This window comes from Anabrus simplex, chromosome 11, assembly GCF_040414725.1.
Source record: "Anabrus simplex isolate iqAnaSimp1 chromosome 11, ASM4041472v1, whole genome shotgun sequence".
NCBI lineage: Eukaryota > Metazoa > Arthropoda > Insecta > Orthoptera > Tettigoniidae > Anabrus > Anabrus simplex.
In genome coordinates, this window is record NC_090275.1 from 17607367 (window position 1) to 17634303 (window position 26937).

The 26937-nt window shown below is 37.9% G+C and overlaps 1 protein-coding gene across 1 annotated transcript; it reads right to left on the reverse strand.

Annotated features, from left to right (window-relative positions):
* Nucleotides 1-238: 238 nt before the first annotated feature.
* LOC137502717 (uncharacterized) lies at nt 239-26654 on the reverse strand. The gene is made up of 4 exons (XM_068229716.1): nt 26496-26654; nt 14963-15118; nt 12732-12893; nt 239-594 (listed from the first exon to the last, which is right to left on the reverse strand). Exons 1-4 carry the CDS (start codon nt 26652-26654, stop codon nt 406-408), a joined length of 666 nt encoding a protein of 221 aa, XP_068085817.1. The 3' UTR covers nt 239-405.
* Nucleotides 26655-26937: the final 283 nt, after the last annotated feature.

A 26937-nucleotide genomic window follows, 5' to 3' on the forward strand; every position in this document is an offset into this window, starting at 1 on the left:
TTGATTGATTGATTGATTGATTGATTGATTGATTGATTGATTGATTGATTGATTGATTGATTGATTGATTGATTGATTGATTGATTGATTGATTGATTGATTGATTGATTGATTGATTGATTGATTGATTGATTGATTGATTGATTGATTGATTGATTGATTGATTGATTGATTGATTGAGAGAAACTATATATTACTTAGTGTGTTTTATTACATTCTTGTGACATGTCTCTCTTACCAGGCAAACTCTTTTTGGGACTGTAACTACATATGCAGTTAACATATCCAAGCGTTCGATCTTCACACTTTAAACAAACATGTTTTAACAATATAGACGTGAATTAAAGGTAATTTTAAAATTTAAGCCACCCACTTTATATCAACACGTCCCTCCTCCACCTCATATTATCCTCGAAAACGATGTCCTCCTTTTTCGGGCACCTTCTCTTCAACTTCTCCGAAGATCCGTATACAGCCAAACATCTTGTTATTCTTAAGAAGCTGAATGTCGCCCCGGTATTTTCCATACGGAAGTTCCGGCAGTCTATCTATTTTGTCAGCTCTCAGCTCAAAATCCTTGAATTGATAGGTACCCTAGAAACAAACCACACCAGTCACAAAAGAAATCTAACTGTTAAACAGATACGGTAGGGTAAGTCCTTGTAATTTGGACCTGCGTGAAAAATTTGGACCCAAAACATTTTTCTGTACTTGCAAGTTTGGTAAGCTCCTTTCTGAGACATCAGCAAGACAGCTGAGGCTAGCTTTCTTCCTGGAAGTTGTTGTGCTAACGGACTTGAGGTTGAAGGGGGAAGAGGAAAACAATCTTACTACTCACATTACTTGTAAGCTTATATGGTGACAATTAAGTGTACTGTGAAGTAGTTATTCCAGCCAAGAGGGTGTTTAGCATTTACAAGTACTGATAAAAGCCGGGCTGAGTGGTTCAGACGGTTAAGGCGCTGGCCTTCTAATCCCAACTCGGCAGGTTCGATTCTGGCTCAGTCCGGTGGTATTTGAAGGTGCTCAAATACGACAGCCCCGTGTTGGTAAATTTACTGGCACGTAAAATAACTCCTGCGGGACTAAATTCCGGCACCTCGGCGTCTCCGAAGACATTAAAAAGTAGTTAGTGGAACGTAAAGCAAGTAATATTATATATTATTAGTACTGATAAAATATCCAGGTAAGTTTCAACATAGTTTCATTCACAAATTTTAAATACTTTGGATATTATTTTGTTTTTGATTAATTGTTTGCTATGTCGTGTAATTTTGGACTGCCCGAGGTTGTGTAATGTGGGCCATTGAAACTATGACGTGTGTTGGAGTAATTGTACGTCTTTGGCAATCTAGCATATTTGGAAACTGTATCAAGGCGCATTATCATCCATGATTGGGTCTTATTCATCTGTTGGCTTTTATTAAATTCATAACGTTATCCTGTCACTTCAAGATAGTTCGCACGGATGCCGGGAGCGCTGGACTCCTGAAGCTCGCCTCTCTGTACGGTGGTGCCACCTGGCCGCATGCACGGTACTTTGTCTCGTCATTTGTCAATTTGTGCGCACAACGACAGTTACTTGACTCTCAGCTGTTAGTCTGGGGTCGTTGTGGAGTAAACATAAATCTTTGCTGTTGCTGGTGGACGCTTAATTGAATTGAAGAAAACAAATTTTAAAAATGGTGATGGAGTACGATCCTGGTTAATTTAATCGCCGTCCGACGATAGGCCAAACATATTTTGAATTATTACCTTAATTTTTCTTCTTGCAAGACTGTAAGTACCATTGTCTGTTATTCTTGGTCCCCGAGCTGAAATCAAGCGATGAGTACTAACCTAAAATTGTACTTTGGCAAGGTTGTTCGGAATATATGCGTCTTCGATAATAAAGAAATCGCGTTTAGGCACAAATGAAATTGTGTTCCAGGTCACTATAATCTTATGGACTTATTACCAGTGTATTTGGGGTTTTTCGATGTAATTTGTTAGACGAATAATTTTGGTCTGATGACATTTTCAAAATTGCTTAAACATTGTAAATTATATGTTAAATGTTATATATTGTACGAGATCGTAAAGACAAGTATAACTCGTTTACTGTGGTATCAAAGAATGCCTATCCTGTTGTGTAAGTCAATGGTGGTTTAACTTATTGGTTCCTGAATAATTGTTTTAATCTACCTAAATACCACCGAGCTGGAATGTAATTTAATGAGTTGAAAAGTGTTTCTTTTGACTAACTCGGCTTGTTTTGGGGAAGCCATTTTTCTTTCCTGGGTAACATGATCTCGTTGCCATGGTTGTATTTTATAAACATTATGTGGGCGTGTGCTCTGTTATTGTTTGATATTTGACGTTCGACTATTGAGATGATGTGGTTGGTCTCGGAAATGGATGTTGGTTCTGATTCATGTTTACCAAATCTGTGTTGTCCCGTACCTTAATTCACTCGATGTTTAAAGATATTTATGTTCGGGAGTGTTAACTGACATGTGGGTCTCTTGATTTACTAATTCTGAATTGTTTGCAATTCTGATGATTGTTCCTTTTGGATCCTTTTGATTTCTTTTCTGTTGTAGTTTGTCTGTTTGTCCCTTTGGAACTTGTTGCTTCGTTTCTGTCTCACCGCTTCAAGTTAACTAGAGATAGCCATAAAGAAACTGTTTTCTACTCTGGTACTGAAGTCAAGATTTTTCAAGGTCATTAAAAGATTATTATAATACATGTGATTAATTGGTTGTATACCGAATTATAAAAGGGGTTTACGTTTCATTGTATTTGATGGTCAGTTTAGGGGTACCGAAATGTTAAAAGGATTGATGTTGTTTTCATTTAGCAAAAGCTTAAATATTTAATGGCTCACTATAATTTGAATTAATTGTTTAATTTTATTTGGGAGTTAATATTATCTGAAACTAGTTATAAAGTCCCTTCTATTTAATTAAACTTCGTGTTTTCTTGAATCGTGTCATTATTTTAGTTAGTACAACGGATTTAAATTTTACTATCCGCCTGACCTCTAGGCCTAGTTTGCTACCCCTTGCAGCGACTTCCTTTGGGACTGTTATGGTAAGTGTTCTTGATTTATTTTCTGTTGTAGTTTGTCTGTTTGTCCCTGATCGTGCAACAACTATCGATGTGAATATCTTGAAAATTACGCTATAGAAACAATTGTAATAATCACGTTTCTTCGTAGTTTTTCTGGTGATTCTATAAGAAATTGTTTTATAAATTGAGGCCGCCTCCGCGGCGTAGGGGTAGCGTGCTTGCCTCTTAACCGGAGGTCTCGTGGTCGATTCCGAGCCAGGTCAGTGATTTTTACTTGGATCTGAGGACTGGTTCGAGGTCCACTCAGCCTACGTGATTACGATTGAGGAGCTATCTGACGGCAATGCATGTGACAAGTATTATGATCAGGATTGGATTCAGTGTAATAGTAGCAAGAAAGAGGGCTCAAGGAAACTGCGCCAAAATTCAGGATGAATTGTTTTATCATTGTCCTACGTGTGAAAAGTTAAGACCACAGTTTACAGTGTTGCTTAGCATTTCCATAATAAATACATTAAATAACTTATATGCGTTTATGTCTACCAATCCAAATTAGACGATCATCTAGTCCGGTTCAACTTACTACTGTACAAGACAACAAATTTTGGAATGAATATTAAATTTAAAAGCCCGGTTTTTATGCAGTAACATGTTAGATTAAAAACTAATTTAGTTAGTAGGAAGTGTCGGCCAACCGCTCTTCCATAATGTAGCAAGAGTAACATAAAATAGGGATTCTGATGGGCTAAACCCCTAATGTCTATGCAAACCGCATAGCATAAGCGTTGTGAAGGTAGACTATGCTTGCTACTCGCTTCAGTAATTTTGCATTCTAACCTATTAATGCATATAATTCCGGGCTCTATTTAATTTTTAAAAAATCCTAAAGATAATATTAACATTTATTTTCACCACATCATTTGATACATCGTACTAATAAATAATAATAATAATAATAATAATAATAATAATAATAATAATAATAATAATAATAATAATAATAATCGTATGGCCTCAGCTACCGTGTGCAGACATTTCAATTTGACGCCATCTGGCTGTCTGCTCGTCAATTTCGACGTTCCGTTTTACTCTAGGCCCACTAGATGGCAGACCGAGTAAACCGAAACTCTCTTGGGCGTCTATGGCTGAGATTTAATGAATTTTGTCGGATAAACCCCAATTGTGTCACCAGAGATCTTTTACATGCCGACATCGTACGACATGGAGTGCCGAATAGACTTTTTTCCGCCCTTCAAAAATCCGACTACCTCTGCCGGGTTTGAACCCGCTATCTTGGGATCCGGAGGCCGACACTCTGCCACTGATCGTGTATACAATTTGAGAAATTTTCATTCAGGTCAATAGAGTTATGGACGTTTAAAGATAAGTGGTCCAAACTACCCGATCGAAGTCATCTCCGTACAGGCCATGAAGGCCGTTGGAGGGGTGGAAAGTAAAGGATTCCACTATCCGTAACCTTGACACGTGATGAGGTAGAGTGGTTAGCTCTACGCCCGGCAGCCTTTGCCCCCAGGAATTAACCTAGTACTCATTTTTTGTGTAGGTTGAGTGAACCTCAGGGCCAAATGCACCTTCGGAAGTGGAAATCTCGTTTCTTAAATTTTACGACTTCCCGACGGTGCTTCGAGGCCGCGTCCTTCCGGGTGAACCGAGCACGCCTTTACCGCCTCGGCCAGGCAGCCCCTCAAATTACATGGAATTCCCCATATCTATCTATCTATCTACCTATTTATCTATCTATCTATCTATCTATCTCTCTATCTATCTATCTATCTATCTATCTATCTATCTATCTATCTACCTATCTATCTATCTATCTATCTATCTATCTATCTATCTATCTATCTATCTATCTATCTATCTATCTATCTAATTTATTTATTTATTTATGTATTTATTTATCACCGGGATAGTTGACCGTGCGGTTAGTGGCGCACGTTTGTGGGCTTGCATCCGGGAGATGGTGGGTTCGAACCCCACTGTCAGCAGCCCTGAAGATGGATTCCCATGGTTTCCCATTTTCACACCAGGAAAATGATGTGGCTGTACCTTAATTAAGCCCACGGCCGCTTCCTTCTCAGTCCTAGCGCTTTACTGTCCCATCGTCGCCATAAGACCTATCTGTGTCGGTGCGACGTAAAGCAACTAGCAAAAAGTCTATCTATCTATCTAATAAATTTATCTTTCTATCTATCCATCCATCTATCTATCGATCTGTTTCTCTATGTATCTAATTGTCTATCTGTCTATCTATCAACCTATCTATCGGATTTATGTAATTTATCTATCTAATCTATATATTTACTATCTAACTATCTCTATGAGACTATACAGACGTTATTGAACTTACCTTTGATGCAAGTGCGATTAAAAGGTATAACTTGAAAACGATATTCTCTCACCTATGGGTGACTAACGCGGCTATCGAGCTCGGATAATTATTATTTTATAATTATGGTTATTATTAGTATTACATGTATGTATGGCTATGAAGGGTTGCATCCATTATTATTGCATCGTATGTACGTACGATATGATTGGGCTGTTTGTGAGGTTATGTCATGAAACATGTGCTATATATAAATATTCATATCAGTTCAGTTAATGTAAATACATGTAAATTAATATTATAATTTATTCTTACCTGTATATATATGGTTATCCATAATTGTGAAACACACTGTAACGTCCAGAATGGTAATAGGCACGAGAACGATTGAGAATATTCCAAAAATTATAATGTATTATGTGTAACGGTTCAAATCCCGTTACAAGATGATATCTGAATTTTCATTATTATTATTATTATTATTATTATTATTATTATTATTATTATTATTATTATGTCTGTATTATTATTATTTTATCTGTGAGATTACTATTATTTTGTTATAATTATTATTAAATTCCCTTACACAATGCTTGTCGCTTGCGTATTTGTAATTGAGTGTATGCATATATACGTATATGTAGATTAACATTAAATACCTGTACAGTGAGAGTTTCGATGTATCAGATGTGGATGTGACGTCGTTATATTGCTATACTATTGGCGATTCTGCCAAGTCATCGCCACGTCATGGCTACGTCATCGTATTCAGTTAGCACTGAGCTCACTTTCTTTGAGAAACCCAGCGAGCCGGAGGGCATTTCACCATTACATGCAACAGTTTGTGGCGTTGTGAGAGTATGTCATTGTTATTTCTGGAGATTACGTAGCTGTGTCAACCAACGTCTATAAAAGGTGGATGCATATTGTAGCGTCAGTCATTATTTAAACGGAAGCTGAACAGTGAAGAAGTCTACTAGATGAAGAGACCTCAGTCGGTCAGTCAACGGGTGTGAACGAGAGATGGAGAAGATTCAGTGAGCCATTAATTATTGGTCATTGAGAGAGTGAGGCCAAGGTTGGTCGGTTACTTAGTTGAAGACACGGACGCAAGGGCTTACCATGGAGTCAGAGACGGATACCACCTACTATGAGGTAATACCATATTGACTTACAAAGAAGTCAGATGATATGGAGAAGAAGCAGTCACAAGGATGTACCACCAAGTTAGGCGTGACACATCTACAGTAAACACCAGATCAAAGGAATACGTCGTAATTACACTAAAAGTGTTGAAGGTACAGTCAAGTGAATCAGTGAGAGAAATATTTCGTATAAATTGTTAAATGTCCGGTCAAGAAGAATTCAAATTCATGCCTAGTTTCTTTCAGTTGCAATGTCATAATTTCATATTCTCATCTGTTGTATCGCAACAAGACTCACTATTTTTTGATATATTATTTAAAGAATATATATTGTTCTATCAAACGAATTCATAGTTTTATTTCAATGACAGTAAAATATCTTAACCTCAAAATTAATGGGGAAACCGAAAGCCAATCTCCTTTTCCCAGAACTTATATGGTATGTTGTCAAAAGTAAGCTTATTACCCCACACCCTAGAGATAGTCAAGAGTCTCATTCTATTATTGCTGCACTGAGTGACAGCTGGCGCCCTTCAAATAACGTATGTGTAAGTAAGCAGGTAACAAGTAAGTGTGAGTACAAGGTTCGACGAGTGTGTATTTTATTTAATGAATGTTAATTTTCATAATTTCCACTTTAAATGCAGATATTCAGATTTTTCAAGTTAAATGCAGATTTATATGTTTCAAAAGTTAGTCAGACAGTTAGGAAGTCTATCTCAATGTGTCGACACAACGTGGTGCTCGAATAAATTCAGAATTTGTTCTGAATGACAGCATATCATAAGTTCATTTTTGGAAGAGTATGCGCATTTAAGCCAACGGAAATTATTACCGGTAAATGTCAGGAGTGTAATTTTTTATATATATTTGTATTTTGGGATATGTCAAGGGATTTGAAGAGGGAAATTAATTTGAGATCGCGTACTATCACTAGTGAACCAATGATTGACAAGGAAGACAATAACAAGTCATGTGACGACGAGGTCATTGCTTCTGCGGACATCCAAGGTGAAATTCAGAGTAGGGAACAGGTGAATACGATGGAAGCTTCTGAGGTAATTCAGGAAAATGCAGAAATTGAGAAGCACGTTGAAACTCAAAACGAAGTCCCAGGGGGTAGGGAACGACAATTTCTTATTTTGATGTTGGCCAAAATAAACGAGTTGTGTGAAATGCTGGATATTAGGAACGAAAATAGTAAGAAAGAGATAAGTGATAAAACTGAACAAATGATTGGTAGTAGTAGTGAAAATAATAAGAAAGAGATGAAAGAATTAATTGGTAGTAATGAAAATAATAATAAACAGATGGAAGAAGTTATTGGTAGTTGTAGCAAAATGAAAGAAAAGATTGATACTAGTAGTGAAAATAATAATAAAAAGATGGGAGAAATGATTGGTAGATGTAACGAAAATTTTAATAATCAATGATCAATATCTAAGTTAGAAAATAAGTTAAATAAAGAGTGTATTGACCTTAGAGGAGAAATGGAGTTGGATCAGAGCTATATTCATATTCAGACCGAGCAAGTCAAAGAAATATGTACAGAGAATATCGTAGAATTAAGTAATAAAATTTCTAGTAATCGGGAAGAAATTCATGAGGTAGTCGAGGAAAGATTGGACAAGATTTGCAATACAGTTGGGGAAGATGCGGGGGAACAGGTTAGTAGAATCGAGCAGATTTAAAGCAAACTTGTGGAGGTCACGGAACTACGTAACGAACGGGAAACGCTATTACAGCAGGGGAAAGAGAGAGAGGAAGAATTGCAGGAAGATGTGAGAATAGTGGAAGAGAATGCTGAGAGAGAAGCGGAAGAAGAATAAGAAGAAGAAGAAGTTGTGAACTGCCAGGGAGTGATACGGCAGGAATTTGAATTTGCAAGTGAGTCGGCGGGTGAGGTGATAGTAGCGAGTGGTTTGTTCAGTAGGGATCGTGATTTAACCAAGTTTTCTGGAAAACAGTTTAATTCGATAGAATTTGTAAAAGTAGTTGAGAAAAGATTTGCAAGTAAGTTGAGGAATCATGTTATTGAAAGGGAATACGTGCTGAAAATCTTGTCGAATGTTTTTATCGGTGAAAGTAAAATATGGTTTCGAGTATACTGGAATAATATGTCTAATTTAGGAGAGTTTAAAGTGTTCATTGATAGGCTTTGGGAGGAATGTGTGCAAGGGCGCGTGAGAGAGAGAAAGAGAGAGCGCATGATGGCTGGGGATAGTAGTATAGTAGAGAGAGGGGGGAAATGTTAGCCGTGTATCAGAGGAGAGGTAATGATCATGATCCGCAGAGGATTAAGAGTTATGTCGATGGTGATAGGGGTCAGAAGAGTAACCAGAGAGAATCGGAAGATGGGAGGCGTATGTATTTGAGTTATGAGAGAGAGGATCAGAGGAGTAATCAGAGAGAATCGGAAGATGGGAGGCGTATGGATTTGTGTTATGAGAGAGAGGGTCAGAGGAGTAACCAGAGAGAATCGGAAGATGGGAGGCGTACGGATTTGAGTTATCAGAGAGACTATGATAGTCTTAATATGAATGTTATCGAGGTGTCGTTATCGAGCCAGAGTATTTCAGATTCACAGGAAATTGGGTAAGTTAAGTGGACAGGCTGAAGGTAGTAGATGAACAGGTATGTAGTATAAGTAATTATGTAGTGAAAGTAGATTTAAGAGTACAGTGTGATTGTGACCTAAGTAGTGTTAAGTGAGATATTTAAGTAATGCCGTAATCGCAGATAATGAAGTAATTAATGGTATTAGTAAGTTAGACGTAAGAAGTGTTCTGTTAAGTGATGTAAATACTTGTAATGCCGAGAATATGATGTAAGTAGTGAGGTAGTCGATGATAGAAATTGTGATATGAAGAATATAAGCAAAGGTACTATTAGATCTTATAACAGCCGTTGGGTAAGTCACAGAGAGTAAATAAAATGATAGCGGTACCAATTACGATTGGAAATGAATGTAACTTTCAACAATGCCTTGTTGTACCAAATCGTGTGTATTCAGTTATTTTAGGGGCTGACTTGGTTGCAAATCATGGAAGTAGAGTAGACTTTAATTTAGGTAGTGTGTGTTTGTTCTGGGATAAAACTAGCAAAGAAGTACGTGTTAATTATGATGGTCTGAGGTAAGTGTGTTGGTAACGTGTGTTCTTTAAAGATAGGTGAGAGGTAAGTGAAGTTGTTCCTAGTGAGAGGAAATGTTAAGGGTTGTTACGTGTCTATAACGACCAGTATCCGAGGGACAGTCGATATGAGGCAGTGACGTTAGGTAATTTGAGTGAATTACAGGAGAAGTAATTGTGTTCGATGATAGGTAAGCATCGAGACGTATTTAGTGGTAAGTGAGGAAGAACACGTATATGAACATAAATTTGTAGTACATGACCATTCATCATTTGTGGGAGGTAAGTACCCCATTCAACTTATAAATGCTAGTGACGTCTAAGAACAAATAAACATTATGCTGGATTACGGAATAATTGAACCATCTTGTAGCCATAGTATTGTTTCTTTTATTGTTGTTGCCTAGGAGGATGTGATTTGTTGAGATATGTAAGTTTACAAGGGCAAAATTGATTCAGTTTGAGTGACAGAGTGCTACTCAGAGTTCCATTTCATCATCTGCAGAAGCGGGAAATATGTTTAAGTTTTTTTTTTGTATCAGGGGTATTTCACTATTGTGAACCGTATGGGGAAGTGTGCATATTCTTATAAATTCAGGAAGGGAAGATTGTCGGTATTTATAGTATTATATATGTAAAGAAGTATTCACGTGAGATTTGTTGAGGTAATAATATGATTAATTTTGTGAGAAACTGGCAAAATAAAATTAACATATATGAATTTACGTGTGAACCAAGTGTCGTGTTGGTGTATTGGAAGAATAAGTGCTACATTGTCATGTTCTGTGTGACAAAAGCGGAGAACAGGACATTGGACAGTTAACTGCGATAACAATCTGCGAGAAAAGTTCTCATAAAAGTGATATTTCACAAAAAGTTTTGATATGTTAAAAAAACAAAGAAGAATGTAGTGTAATCATTTAAAATTATTTGTATGTGTTAAATTGAGTGCTGTACTCTTGTGATTTGTATGAGAGAAAAAGAGAATGGGACACTGAACAGTTATCTACGATGGCAATGTGCGAGAAAAATTCTCATATTTGTGATATTTTATAAAATGTATGGATGTTGAAAAAGAAAATTATTGTTGTATACTCATTTAAAGTGTTTATCTGTGTCAGTGTTATATATATAAAATTTTGTTCATAAATCAATCGATTCTTTGTTCTTCGATTTATTTATGAGGGAGGCGAATTGTAACGGTTCAAATCCCGTTACAAGATGATATCTGTATTATTATTATTATTATTATTATTATTATTATTATTATTATTATTATTATTATTATTATTATTATTATTATTATTATTATGTCTGTATTATTATTTTATCTGTGAGATTACTATTATTTTGTTATAATTATTATTCAATTCCCTTACACAATGCTTGTCGCTTGCGTATTTGTAATTGAGTGTATGCATATATACGTATATGTAGATTAACATTAAATACCTGTACAGTGAGAGTTTCGATGTATTAGATGTGGATGTGACGTCGTTATATTCCTATACTACTGGCGATTCTGCCAAGTCATCGCCACGTCATGGCTACGTCATCGTATTCAGTTAGCACTGAGCTCACTTTCTTTGAGAAACCCAGCGAGCCGGAGGGCATTTCACCATTACATGCAACAGTTTGTGGCGTTGTGAGAGTATGTCATTGTTATTTCTGGAGATTACGTAGCTGTGTCAACCAACGTCTATAAAAGGTGGATGCATATTGTAGCGTCAGTCATTATTTAAACGGAAGCTGAACAGTGAAGAAGTCTACTAGATGAAGAGACCTCAGTCGGTCAGTCAACGGGTGTGAACGAGAGATGGAGAAGATTCAGTGAGCCATTAATTATTAGTCATTGAGAGAGTGAGGCCAAGGTTGGTCGGTTACTTAGTTGAAGACACGGACGCAAGGGCTTACCATGGAGTCAGAGACGGATACCACCTACTATGAGGTAATACCATATTGACTTACAAAGAAGTCAGATGATATGGAGAAGAAGCAGTCACAAGGATGTACCACCAAGTTAGGCGTGACACATCTACAGTAAACACCAGATCAAAGGAATACGTCGTAATTACACTAAAAGTGTTGAAGGTACAGTCAAGTGAATCAGTGAGAGAAATATTTCGTATAAATTGTTAAATGTCCGGTCAAGAAGAATTCAAATTCATGCCTAGTTTCTTTCAGTTGCAATGTCATAATTTCATATTCTCATCTGTTGTATCGCAACAAGACTCACTATTTTTTGATATATTATTTAAAGAATATATATTGTTCTATCAAACGAATTCATAGTTTTATTTCAATGACAGTAAAATATCTTAACCTCAAAATTAATGGGGAAACCGAAAGCCAATCTCCTTTTCCCAGAACTTATATGGTATGTTGTCAAAAGTAAGCTTATTACCCCACACCCTAGAGATAGTCAAGAGTCTCATTCTATTATTGCTGCACTGAGTGGCAGCTGGCGCCCTTCAAATAACGTATGTGTAAGTAAGCAGGTAACAAGTAAGTGTGAGTACAAGGTTCGACGAGTGTGTATTTTATTTAATGAATGTTAATTTTCATAATTTCAATTTTAAATGTAGATATTCATATTTTTCAAGTTAAATGCAGATTTATATGTTTCAAAAGTTAGTCAGACAGTTAGGAAGTCTATCTCATATGCACTCTCGAGTTTTCGAGAAGGTATTGCTTGTAATGTATCTTTCTGGAAGCCTGGCCAGGATACCTAGGTGTATATAAGGAGACGATCTTGGCGGTGAAGTAAAATACTGTTAAGTGAGTTGTTGGAAGAGAGTTATTGTGTAGCAAGGTTATGCTCGTGACCACGCGTGGACATGCATTTAAGCAGTCACTTGTTTTATTTGTGGTTCCGAGGTTGTATTCTCCCTGTGCAGCGATTGACTTTTGTCAAAGTGACGGCTTCGTGATGTGAGTGTTTTGTTGTGATAGCAGTGATCAAGATTATGTGTGTGTTAAATTTGTAAATACATGTAAATAAAAGTAATTGTACCAAATGACAGCATCTCGTGTGCAACTTTGTGGATACGTTACCTTTTTAAATGGACATTCAGAAGGTGCGGAAGCAGCTGCAGTAAAACGGTCGAAACACTCCCGTGCCATTTGCTTGAAAGTTTCACATATATTTCTTCCATAATAATTGTAGGCATTCATGCCCCAACCACCGCCTCCCCATTTCGCTACTGTCACGTTAATCTGTAAGAAATCACGCTTAGAATCAGGATACTGTTGATTAAAGAAACAGTACATCTCATGAGGAAACCAAAGTATACAGAGTGGCCGGAAAAAAAAGAAAGAAAAGAAATACACAAATATCGAACGTGAACAGTCTCTCATATAAAGCCAGACCGTCGAGCGGCGTTTATACTCTCCGAGACCTAAGCAGCTGTACGGGAGGCGCGCACACAGTTCTTGACCTTGCAAGGAGCGTCCACGAGTTGGACCTAGTAGTCGCCAGTCTGAATCTCAGCTGTTGACATGGTGAGACAGTTGTAATCGTATGTAAAAGTTATTTTAAGGCTCGACAAGTGTACGCGATGCATTTGTTCAGCAATTTCGTGGTGATGTGCCACCTTCACGAGCACAGATTCACGTAATTGTAAATAAATACATTGTAATTAAATGTGAAACTCCTAGCTGAGTGCTCAATAAAAAAAAGCGCGCACACGAACAGTTATAACTATACCTCGGATTTGTAGGTGGTAATAGGTTAGAATGCAAAGTAATTTGGTTTGTAGAAAGTGTCATGCAACCCGTTGTACAATAATGTAGGAAGAGTAGCATAAATTCAAGGCGTTCTATAAGCTGTACCCCTAATATCTATGCAAATCTCATAGCATAACCGTTGTACAGTGTAGGATATACTTGTTACTGGTTTAAGTAAGTTTTTATTCTAACCTATCAGCACCTAATAATCCGGACTCTAGTTATAACATTGTTTAAAATCTGCTGATCCAGCCACAAGGGTGAGATATTGTGATTGGTATCTTGCATTATTGAATAATTGTATATTCGACCCACAACTGCCAACGGCCGTAGCCGTGTTGAAACACCGGATCCCGCGAGATCTCCGAAGTTAAGCAACATTGGGCGTGGTCAAGATTTGGATGGTTGCCACACGCAAGTTGGTGGGGGTAAGGGAATGGAGGAGCGCAAACGAACTGGCCACCCTACCATACGTAAACTCCGGCTCAGACACACCTCTGCGGAGGTTCGGACCTGCCTTTGGGCAGAATACACCCTTACCTTACCGACTCACAACCTGTGTCGTTTTCGGATGAGGCCTGGCCTCATCTTAATGGTCGTGTGAACAGTCATAACTCTCGCTATTGATGTGCAGAAAATCCTAATGATGTTTTTGAAGTCCCTCATTATGACAGGAATATTGGTGTCTGGTGTCCAGTTAGTGCAAGACGAATAATTGGGCCTAATTCTTCGAGACAACAGATAATTACTTGTGGGGTAAACTGAAAGAAAAAGTGTATCGAACAAATCTTCGCACATTGGAAGAACTGAAAAAAAAAACATTACGAATGAAATCAGAAACCTTACAGTGGCAGAACTCGGTCGCGTCAGCCAGAACGTGTTTAACAGATAAAATGCCTGTATGAGGACGATAATTCCAGCATCTTTTATAAGGTAACATTTTGTATAATATTGTATACACGCTTAAAGCAGGGTGACTGCGCCCGACTAAGTTCGGCTGAAGCAGCTGCCTTAGCGTAGAGTAGGAACACCGTGCGTTCGGTCTGGATTTCTCGTATAAGGGACCCTGTATATTTTCACACCTAACCAATCACTTTTAACACTGTCAGGTCTAATAACACAGATCAGATCCTATGAGCACTCTGATTGATTGATTGATTGATTGATTGATTGATTGATTGATTGATTGATTGATTGATTGATTGATTGATTGATTGATTGATTGATTGATTGATTGATTGATTGATTGATTGATTGATTGATTGATTGATTGATTGATTGATTGATTGATTGATTGATTGATTGATTGATTGATTGATTGATTGATTGATTGATTGATTGATTGATTGATTGATTGATTGATTGATTGATTGATTGATTGATTGATTGATTGATTGATTGATTGATTGATTGATAAATCACCGCCTGCTCGGCAAGCGAGGGGCCAGGAGATCAAACGTATACCGGTTTGTTTGCTGCCGGCCGGAGGTCAGTTGCCTGTTCCAACTATACAAAGTCCTATGCTCAAATGCAGGATAGAAGGAGAATATTTCACTCACCGCAGTGGTGTTGTCCGTGTCGTAAGGCAGACTCGCGTTCCCGTTGTACACAAAAAGTGATTTGCTCTTCTTGTGAACTCGTGGAGTAAACCAGAATCCGCCTGTTCCTTGCTCAGGACACATCTCCCAGCGGTTGAACACGAGGTTGTAAGGACCCTGACAACAAAGAAATGGCTTTAGACAACAGCTTCTCTTAAACTGGTGGAGGAACCTCCAGTGTAGTGATGGAATAATCGAATAACCTCCTTCCGATTATTTAAATAATTGAATATATAATCGAATGAGTTTAAAATATCATTCAGTTGTATTGCACCCTTGGAGAGCTGTTTCGGTGTTCACTAGAAGTTCCCTGTTGCCACGGCTGCTCCTAAAATAATACTCACCGAAATCTGGAGACTCATCTCATTGATGATCAGTCCCTGTCGTCGACTCGTGGATGCATAAGGGATTACCTAACCAAGGACAACTAACTACCGAAATAAAACACCTTGACACAGACTGATTCATGAAAATTGTGTATAAAAAATTATTAATCATAATCAAAAGAAAAATTTTTAAAAAATGTAATTCTCCTATACCAATGAATAGAATTTGAATAAAAATCAAAAGCTGTAGCTATAAAAATATTATTGTGTCCATGACTATCAATCATCAAAATAAAATGTTGATATCACATTGTTAGTTGAACTTCAAAATCAATAATTTGTTTATGACCTTGTAACTGTGGGAAGTTATAAATTAATTTCCAAATATGTTGCCCAAACTCAATAAATATTTGTGCTGAATATACACACTTGCAATGGTAATATTATGATGATGATAATAATAATAATAATAATAATAATAATAATAATAATAATAATAATAATAATAATAATAATAATAATAATAATTTAACTGAATGAAATGCAGTGGCTATCAAGTAATAATGTATCCAAGACGTTTACAATCATCAAATAAAACTTAACCACATCAATAATTAAATCTCCCTATAAAAGATATGTTGACATTACAAATAATTGAAGTTACGATTAATTTCTAAAATGCATAATTCGCTGCTTCCAGATGATTAGAAACTTGACTCTTATCATTTATCAGACTCTTCTAACGAGCAGGTAAACTATACAATGGTGATACCACAATAATAATATAGCCACTGATGACATATTTGTTACCAATGTGTATAATTAATTTTATTATTCAGAACATTCACAGACTAATTTAGCCATTATCGTTCGATAATTACCATTAATTATTTAGATTATTTAAGCAACCTACCATAACCATTTTTTATAGAAAGAAAGACAATCATCACTCTGTCAAATAAAGAGAAATATTTTTGCAATTTACTAGAAGTTACTGAACTGCCTAAAAAAAAGAAATTATGGTTCATTAACATAAAGTTACAATTACTCATGTAAATTAAATTCACAGTTATTTTAGTTCAGTAACTCATTCAAATTTTGTTGTTATTGTTGTTGTTGTTGAATCTAAAACATTTCTTACTGTGTTGTACGCGAGTCCTATCCTACTTTTTACATGAACTAAGCTAGAGATAATAACTCTCCCACTTAAGAAAACCACAAAAAAATAAACTAATATTTATAAATGGACTCACAGTCAAATGAATAGCCTATGAGCTAAAGTCACATAAGAAATCACATAGCTGAAAATAATGATATCCTATCACTAAGTTATTCACAAATATATACAAACAGGTTATTCCCAGACGAAACTGTCCAAAAAAATTTATCAGGTTACATAAACTGAATGATGATGATATTGGTTGATTTCAGTGTCTCATCAGGATAAATCACTAAAATCACCGTTAACCACGACTATGAATATGTCAAATATCGTGGCTCCTCATCCTGGCAAAATGTAAAATTCAATTTTGTACTCAAAAAATTACTTCATGACAACTTGTAAAACCTATAACGTAGATGTTACCGATGAAAAATAATAATAATAATAATAATAATAATAATAATAATAATAATAATAATAATAATAATAATAGCCCGTGTGGGGATTTACCGGTTACCTCCATCGGGCGCGTACCATTGGAATTGGGGAAGCTCGCTGGCTCTGCCGCCAGCAGAGCCAGGGGGTAGTAGGGAAATAAAATACCACCGTGAAAAAAACTGGTCCCTTGCCAGGGTTACGGCGAAGACTGGTAAATGACCAGAAGCCAGAAAACATCTTGAGGCAACCTCCAGGGCTAACAACCCTAGATGTAAAAGGATGGGTACCCGTCCAAAGCAAAGTCAAGTCAAAAAGCATGATGGCACAACATTTCAAGAAACATGCCCCAGGGGGTAAATCTTCGGATAAATCCCTCGTCGTGAACGCCACGGCGCACGAGTCTCGTTCGGATTCTGGAGGAGACTCGACATCATGCAAGAGACGAGTCGGAGCGTCTCGGTGTACCCCGAAGAGTCAAAAACTCAGGCCAAAATCTAAAACCTTTCTAGCAATTTTCAACATAAATTCACTTACACAAACTGGCAACCAAAGCTCTTCACGAAAATCAGATATCCATAATGGCCCTACAGGAAACAAGGTACCCAGATGAAGAGATAATTGAATCCGAAGGCTACCTATTTTTCAAGAGCAAAGCGCAAAGAGGAATCCTCAATGGAGCTGTGATGCTTGGAACCGCGTTTGCTGTTAGAACCAAGATCCTTAAATCGGTTGCAAATTTCGAACCTGTGAATGACAGATTGTCCATACTCACAATTAAATGCGCGAATAAAACCTACGCCCTAGTTAACGCACATGCTCCTACAAACGATAAGAACAAGTCTGATCCAGACGAAGTTGATAATTTCTGGGACCTACTGGATTAAAAATTAAACAAAATCCCCAAACACCATGTCAAGCTTCTTTTGGGTGACTTCAATGCCCAACTAGGTCGTGAACAGAAGTACAAGAAAGTTATAGGTAATTACCCTGCTCACAAAAGAACCAATCCCAACGGCAAAAGACTGGTGTCCATTTGCGAAAATCACAACCTGCAGGTCATGTCGAGCCACTTTCGCCATCTACCCAGAAAGCAAATGACTTGGCGTTCTCCCGTCCAAGCTCTCAGAGAGTTCCAAATTGACCATGTTGCAATTTCCAGAAGAAACAGCCCTGAGATTATGAATGTCAAGGTAAATAAAGGCATCAATGTGGCCTCAGATCATTATATGTCTCTTATCAAATTCAAGCCAATTCCTGTAAACACAAGGAAGACAACCAAACAGATCACACGCTTCGACAATGATAAACTTCGGCAAAGGGTCGAGGAGTTCCAGGAGAAGGCTAGACCAAATGACTGTGACTTTAACAACGCCAAAAGTCTCCTTGTTGAGGCCGCCAAAGACGTTGCAGAAATCAAGAGAAGCAAAAAGCATGCCTGGTGGAATGGCACCTGCGAATCAGTCCTCCAAGAAAGACTCAATGCGTGGAAACAGTACTACTCTACGAAATCAGAAAATGATTGGGAAACCTACAAAACCCAACGTGTCCAAGCAGCTAGGGTGTTCAGAACTGAGAAACATAAATACGAAAAATCTCTCATTGAAAAGATAGAACAAAACTTTAGGAAGAATGAAAGCAGAGAGTACTACAGAGCCTTCAAACGCAAACTCACTGGCTATAAACCACCATCTCTATGCTTTGAGCGAAAGGACGGCACACTGGCGACGTCAAATGAAGAAAATTGCAGCATTCTGGCAGATTACTTCAAGAATTTACTTAATTGCTCTAAACCGCAAAGCGCCATTGAGACCAAGGAACCCTTACTCAGGTACCCAGATTCCAGACCACCCGACAGAGATGAAACCAAGCGCCACATTGCCCGTCTCAAAAATAACAAAGCGCCCGGGGAAGACTCAGTAGCAGCAGAACTATGGAAATATGCCCCAGAGGAATCACTTGATATCTTGCAAAAGCAAATAGAAGAAATTTGGAACAAGGAAACCCTACCCGAAGATTGGAAAATGGCTTTGATCCATCCATTACACAAAAAAGGCAGCATGAAGAACATCAACAACTACAGAGGAATATCTTTGCTACCCGTGACTTACAAAATTCTATCACTTGCCATCCTGGAGCGTTTGGAAGCATAAGTCGAACATTAAATAGGTGAATACCAAGTAGAGTTCAGAAAAGGTCGCTCAACAGCTGAACAGATCCAAAATCTCAAAACGATCATCAGATATTGTACACTAAGGTCCAAGCAGTATGTGTCTGTCTTTGTGGACTTTAAGAAAGCGTACGACTCCATTGACCGGGAAGTCCTGCTAAACATCTTAAATGAATTTGGAGTTGATTTGAAACTGCTGGCCACCCTGACCGATACAAAATCCAAGGTGAAATTCCACGGATGTCTCTCGCATTCCTTTGACATCAAAACAGGAGTCCGACAAGGTGATGGGCTATCCCCGATACTCTTCAACTGTGTTCTTGAAAAGATCATCAGAATCTGGCGGGTGAGATTACAGGAAACCAACTACAGTTCATTGAGAATAGGAACCAAATCCAAGGGGATCGCAACAGACTGCTTAGCATTTGCCGATGATATTGCTGTTCTCTCAAACGACGTAGAAACCGCTAGAGCTCAAGTTGAAATTTTAAAGGAAATTGCCGAACAAACTGGTTTGCAGATATAGTTTGAGAAAACAGAAGTAATGACTAACATCAAAGAGGCTCCACCAAAACTCCATACAAAATACGGGGACATCATCCGAGTAGACAAATTCAAATACCTGGGTGAGATCATCATGAAAAATGGACTGGACAAAGAAGCACTTCAGGAGCGAGTACACAAACTGGAAATAGCCTACCAAACATTCCGCACAATCTACAACAAAAAATGCCTTTCCCAAAACACCAAGATACGTCACTATGAAACAGTTCTGAAGCCAGTAGTTCTATATGCAGCCGAAACCCTGTCTCTAAATGCCAACAAAGGACTCCTTCAAGAAATGGAGAAAAGAGAACGCAAAATTGTGAGAGGAATCTTGGGATCAAAGTACAGAAATGGAATCCATCAAAAGAGATCCAACAAGGACGTCTACAGCAAAATAGAGAAAATTACCGACACAATCAGAAAAAGACGGGCACGATTTTACGGTCATCTGAAAAGAATGGACGAAAGAAAGTTAACTAAAGAAATCTTTCACTTTTTTTATTCACACCCCAAAACCACAATTCCCTGGTTTAGAAATACCAAAGAAGACCTGCAAATGCTACATATCTCAGCTGAAGACGCCTTTAACAGAGATCTCTTCCGCAAGAGAATACTGACGAACGGGCTAAACCGAGACGAGCAACCGAAGAGAAGACACGGTGCTCCTTGGGCAGAGGAATGAGGGAAGAATGAGGGAAATTTGGGCTGTAAAGAAGGCCAAGTTCAGTGTCAAATGCAAGAAGACTTAACGTGGTCCTTGATGGCCCCAGCAAATTATATATAATAATAATAATAATAATAATAATAATAATAATAATAATAACGCAACGTCATACTAAACAAAAACATGCCCTTAGCAATCTTAATAAATCAATCGGGTATTTCTAACTCTGATACAACATTATTATTGCAATCTAAAATTGTTTATCATGTCTCTATATCTGACACCGATGTTGCGTCACTAATGGCCTTCAGTTTCATCACTAGGTCCTTACGATTCCTCAGTTCAATCAACTGGTTCACTAACACAATGTCTTCTGTTCGACAACATTTATTCCCTCGGCTTCACAATGCCGGTATCAACTCATTGTCAACTGCACCGCTGGCCTTATTTCTCCGTCAGCCCTCGGGCTGGTATATAAATTCCTCAGTTTTTCCATAAGAAGATTTTCACCTACTAAAATATATTCCTTAATCGGGACCTCATTAAACATATGACTCATGCTGTCACTCAACAGCGTATTTTATAACAATAAAATAATTCCTACTATAGGCTATAACTGTTATAGCATCCCAATTATTTATTTCAGATCTTGCCTTAAAAATGTATAAAAATTCCTACAATAACGTTTATGACATCATAACCGTAGATCAGTAAATTCCTAGTTGGAACATATCGAATTTATATAACTCATTCCTGGCTCGGTTTGCTGCGCTGGTTACTCAAAAGAAAAACTAATTAATCATGAAATTAATCCACTAGTTCTCCACTCAATTAATTTATAAAGTATGTGCTTACGGCACCACACTAAACTAAAATTAAATCTTACATGATCGTCGAAAAATACACTGATAATCTGAGCTGACAACATACTCCTATTAATAATAATGCCTATACAATACAAATCAAGATCCTTAAATAATTTGACTGCGCTCTCGTACCGTATTACACACTAACTAAACATTATCACTAACGACTCGCGTAACTGAAACTACAATAACAGCAAAGATATGTTTTAGATTCTATAAAATCATGAGATGTATTCACATTTTTGCAACTCCAGCCCGTAGTCAATGCGGCCTCCATCATAGGTGAATTTATAACTTCATCTTTAGGAGATTACACTTTTCAATTTTTCTTGATGTATCCAACATTGCTTACACTAAATGTATATCTAACACAGGGTTGCAACGCTTGATTATTTACATTTAACACACGTATTTACACTGTAATATTACGCATTTTACGTTGGAGTATTTATCTGCTTGTAATCCGCATTCACTATCCTATGATGTCTCGCGAATTATTCCTATTGGTGATAGTTATTTGTGTCGGATATCGGCTCTCTCCACGCACATACAAATTCTACCGTTCCAAGCCTTCCCTTGAGTCTCGACAAGCAGCCTCCTGCAGTTTCCGCTCCTTTCATCCGTCCTTGAAATACCACACCGACTGTCTTTCAAAGACCCACTTAGTAACAGTAAATGTTTACAACAAACGTCCCTCAGTTGGTTTGCCGCAAATATGAAAAGGAAAGTGTTCTTATGAACTAGAATTGTTCCTCTCCTCTAGGAATGTATGTCGCTACTACTGAACGTAACAAAGACTGTACTGCGACTATGAAAGGATTATTATAAGTAGAGCCCGGATGTTTATGCATTCATAGGTTAGAATACAAACTTACTGAAGTGAGTAGCAAGTACAGTCTACCTTCACAACGATTATGCTATGGGGTTTGCGGAAACATTAGGGGTACGGCCCATCAGAACTCCTACAATTTATGTTCCTCTTGCTACATTATGGAAGAGGGGGTGGCCGACACTTCCTAGTAACCAAATTAGTTTGCAATCTAACCTGTTACTGCATAAAACTCCGGGCCCTAATTATAAGACATAAAATCTCCCGTTGACATTATTACTTGTTGTTTCACAAATTTAATTTTTTTACATCGCTTTCCCTGATACAATATAAACAATACTGTCTTAGATACCGCACATTAGGATTTAGAACTATTTTTAGACTTGTCAACATGCACTCTATTGTACTGTACTCGTTCACTTTGCGGAGCGATTTTTAATTCACGTCTTCCCGACGGTAACTCTGACTACGAACTGATTTGCGAGGATCGCACTCTCTCCTGACTTTGTTGCGTTGCGGTGGAGGGATATTCACTTAACAAAGGGAAATTCCCGGCTTGAGGAGCTCCCTCAATTGCAATAAATGTCCTGTTAATTAATCATGCCACTTGATTAATTATAGAAAATGCATGCCAGACCATTTGTGATTACAGAATTGTTCGTAAAACTTTATATAACATTGACGGGTGGGTTACACTACTTCTTCTCACGTACTGTTATTCGTATGTTATGGTGGCAACTACTCACACCTGGTATTGTCTCACAGCATAGTGCGTAATTAGTTACTTGTTATTTAATTAATTTAATTACTTGGTCGTAAATATTTCAGGTAAACTCTAGTATTCTGCCCTTACGGAATCCTTGTTAATTATTAGTATAGATCGCAGATGAGTTGACTCTTCTGCCCGGCTTCTTTCAAAATATAGGAATGGCGAATTTTGATTGGTTGAGAGGTATTCGCTTGTCACTATTCGGACGGGTCCATCACAAATCAAGTTTCGAGTATCTTCTTGTCTGTTTTCTATCTCTTTTGCACCGAAATATCCTTGTTCAGCACAGTGGAACTTTCCACTGTTACTGCGTAGTACCCCTACTCCCATTCTGACGACATCACCAGATGTTCTTGGCTTACTTTGCAGAGATAACTTTTGTCATGAAAACAAACGTAGGCTTCAACATAAATTCATATCATTTCTTGTTCTCTTAAAGAAACCTTATGAATATACCATAATTATACAATTTAAATCCAATGTATGAGCTCCTCACCTCTGGTTTTGAATAAAATTAATTTAATTTTCCAACAGGCTCAACAAGATGGGTGCAGTATTGCATAGAATATTCGGATGCGTCATGAATCAATATTTCGGTTTAAGTGTGTCGGATGCATAATCGATCGAAATAAACGAATAGATAAAGTGTTAGATACATAGAAGTACGCTTTTTCGCAAACGTATCTCAAAATATTGAAATTAAACTAGTGAATTAACTGTCTCACCAACATCAATTTCCATTCCATTATTTCGAAAGCATTCACTATTCGACTGCCTCATTCATACGAATGAAGTTCTGAATGAATAATCGAAAAAATAATCGGGCGGGAAAGTATTCGTTATTCGATTGCCTCGTTCATGAGAATGAATAATCGAATGGGAAATATAATCGAATAAAATGAAATAATCGATTATTTTGTATTCCCATCACTACTCCAGTGTTCCAAGCTGTCACTGGAGAGATGTCGTAGAACACGGCCTCTTAGAGTGCAAAAGATGACTTCGCTTGGTTGACCAGAGTGCAGACCCACTCCTCGATTTGGAGCAACAGCGCTGTCTTTCTCTTTCCCCACGCCTGTCTCGCTCGCTCCGCCTGCCTCCCTCTTCCTCACTTGCTCCGTAGCGCTCCAAATCCGAGCCGAGTTGAGCCGAGCTAAGCCGAGTAGCCCAGAGACGAAGCGTTGGTCCGAGCCGAGCCGAGTGGGACCGATGCACTGTGCACAGGAACTCTGCGCCTCAATTTGCACGCGTGAGATTTTGGGCGTTTGAGAGGCCCTGTCGTAGAAGGTTATTAGTGGACGAATAACCTTGAGTGGAGCTTTTAGAGATAGGAAAGATATGAAGAAAACATTGGAGTTAAAAACGAAAAACTGGGCCAAATATTAATTTATATATATATACAACTTCCCTTACATCACACCGACACAGGAAGTTCTTATGGCGATGATGGGATGGGAAAGGCCTAGGGGTGGAAGGAATCAGCTGTGACCTTAATTAAGGTACATCCCCAGCATTTGCCTGGTGTGAAAATGGGAAACGGCGGAAAACCACCTTCAGGGCTGCCCACAGTGGGGCTCGAACCCACTATCTCCCGGAAGGAAGGTCACAGCTCCGCGCCCCTAACCGCACGTCCAATTCGCCCGGTTTTAAGAAAAGAATACGTAAACAACTGCTAGGGGAATCTGCCACTTGGGCGACAGTCCTAAATGTAGATTAATGATGAAAGATTGACTCAATTGATTTTGTTCGAAATATGTTTCTAACTTCGTGGAAACAGACATTATATGAACACAGATGGGTGTTCAACGTTATCCACACTCGTTGATATGATAATATCATTCGATTCGTTCTAAATGTTCCACTCCATTCCCAAATCTCCAGTTATGGCTAAATGTTTAGCGTGCTGGTCTTTGGTCACAGTGGTCCTGGGTTCGATTCCCGGCAAGGTCGGTTAATTTCGCTGGAACGGGGGCTTGGTGTATGCGTCGTCTTCACGACGCGCAGGTCACCTACAGAACGTCAAATGGAAAGACCTGCACCTGGCGAGCCGAACTTGTCTTCGGACACTCCCGGCAATAATAGCCATACGTCATTTCATTTCCCACATCAGCTGTCCTGTTTAAGATTATGTGATAGTCGTAAGTACCATGCTGTTTCTCTTCTGCATAAAATACTCCAAACAGGTAACCCAGATTATCTCAAAATAGATTTAAACTACTGTACCTCTCTCCCTCCTGTAGAACACCCTCAAGGTCATCAATGCGATCCCTGCTGTCCACCGCCGCTCTCCACACCAGTATGTATAACAACTCATTCGTGCCGGGGACCATAAAATCTTGGAATTCTATTCCGGCTGAATATAGAGACACAAGTAACCTAAAGCTATCAGAAGAATGTGCTGGAAATTTTACCTATATTGAGATTATCTACTCTAATAAGTACCCTCAAAAAAAAAAATAGTAGATTGTATGAATGGTCAGTCCTCAGCCCTAAGGCTGGTTGGTTCCTCAACAGCTTTGCCATCAGCTGTCATAGATGGCCTAGGCATCACTGAAAACGCGTACTAGGGAAATGAGGAGTGAGGTAGTTTCCCGTTGCTTTCCTCACCGATCCAGGAGTTGTTATTACATATCAGTCTGCTAAGCTCAGTGAAATGCGTGCACCAACCGATCATATCAGCAACATTTACACACCATTCATAAGAGGGATTGGCTGCATAAGGAATGGTATTACTAGCATCGCTCATACCTCAGCCATTTTCATATTGCCAAAGCCAACGATAACACAGAGACAGATCAATGAAAGTAACAAAATTGCTCTAGCCTATACCGGAAGACATAGTGCACTGTAAACACTAGGTCTTGCCAGCAAAGGCATAATATTAGATTATTAAATAAATAAATAAATAAAATGTAAATGTAAGGTTGGTATCATTATAGTTTAAACTTTTCGAGATTTAGTTTTAATAATACTAAATACTGTACATTCATTATATAATTTTAAAATTATGTTTATGATAATCTCAATTTCACTTAAATTACATTTTACGTTGAACTGTAAGTAGTTATAACACTCAGGATATACAGGTGTATAATTATATGGTTTGGCATAATGGCAGGCTTCAAAACTTGAGCCCCGCCGTGTACAGAAAGTCATGAAATAAATAAATAAATAAATAAATAAATAAATAAATAAATAAATAAATAAATAAATAAATAAATAAATAAATAAATAAATAAATAAATAAATAAATAAATACATACATACATAAATAAATAGGTTAACTAAAAGAATCTTCGACTATTTCCGTAATAAGAAAACCAAGCCCAACTGGTTTAAGGAAACTGAGAAGGACCTACGAGAATTCCAAATTACAGAATAGATGCTTGTAGATGGATCTGCAAAGAAAATAACCAAAGATAAAATGAGGTTTCAGGACAGGGTGAAGCCCAAGCGACTATACAGAATTTCTTTAGAAGAGAGGAAGGCAAGATCTGAAAGAATGAAAAAGTACTGGGAGGACAGGAAAACACGACTCACTAACCATTGATAGATCTATCGTACACCAAAGAGGGTGAAACGGACAAGAAGAAGAAAATAAATAAATAAATAAATAAATAAATAAATAAATAAATAAATAAATAAATAAATAAATAAATAAATAAATAAACATCCGCCTAGTCTTGATATTGTCCGGTACTCGGTCATAAGCACGAAGATATCTTACCGCCAGCTTGGTGTATCCACCGTGAACGTCCCAGACGATAGCACAGAGCAGGGCCAGGAAGCCGTACACGAAACCTCTCTCCATACTGCAAGTGACAAAGCAAGTCTTGGTCGGGACACGAAGCGCACTTTCAGAGCGACACACGTAACGATCTGCCATGCCTACTTCCGCTCAACATATCGAGCTTGCAATCATTGATTTGATAAGGGCCGCACCCATGTGCGACGTGCGAAATTGAGATTTTTCAACTATGCTTCGTCGATTCTTTCGAAACCACGGACTTTCCACACATATGACCAAAGGCGACATTTATTACAAAATATTTTCAATGTGGTAACAAAGGATGGTTTTATAAAGACGGCACACTCGTGCACCAGTTAATGTGTTCTTAGAGTGCGCATTCTTGAGGGCTGCGAGTGTGCAAGTCTCCCGCTCGACTTGA

Coding starts and splice junctions, on each gene's coding strand:
- LOC137502717 (XM_068229716.1), bottom strand. CDS start 26,654: ATGGCAGATCGTTACGTGTGTCGCTCTGAAAGTGCGCTTCGTGTCCCG. Junction 15,119..26,495: donor GTGGATACACCAAGCTGGCG/GTAAGATATCTT, acceptor CTTTGTTGTCAG/GGTCCTTACAACCTCGTGTT. Junction 595..12,731: donor CTGAATGTCCATTTAAAAAG/GTAACGTATCCA, acceptor GTTTGTTTCTAG/GGTACCTATCAATTCAAGGA.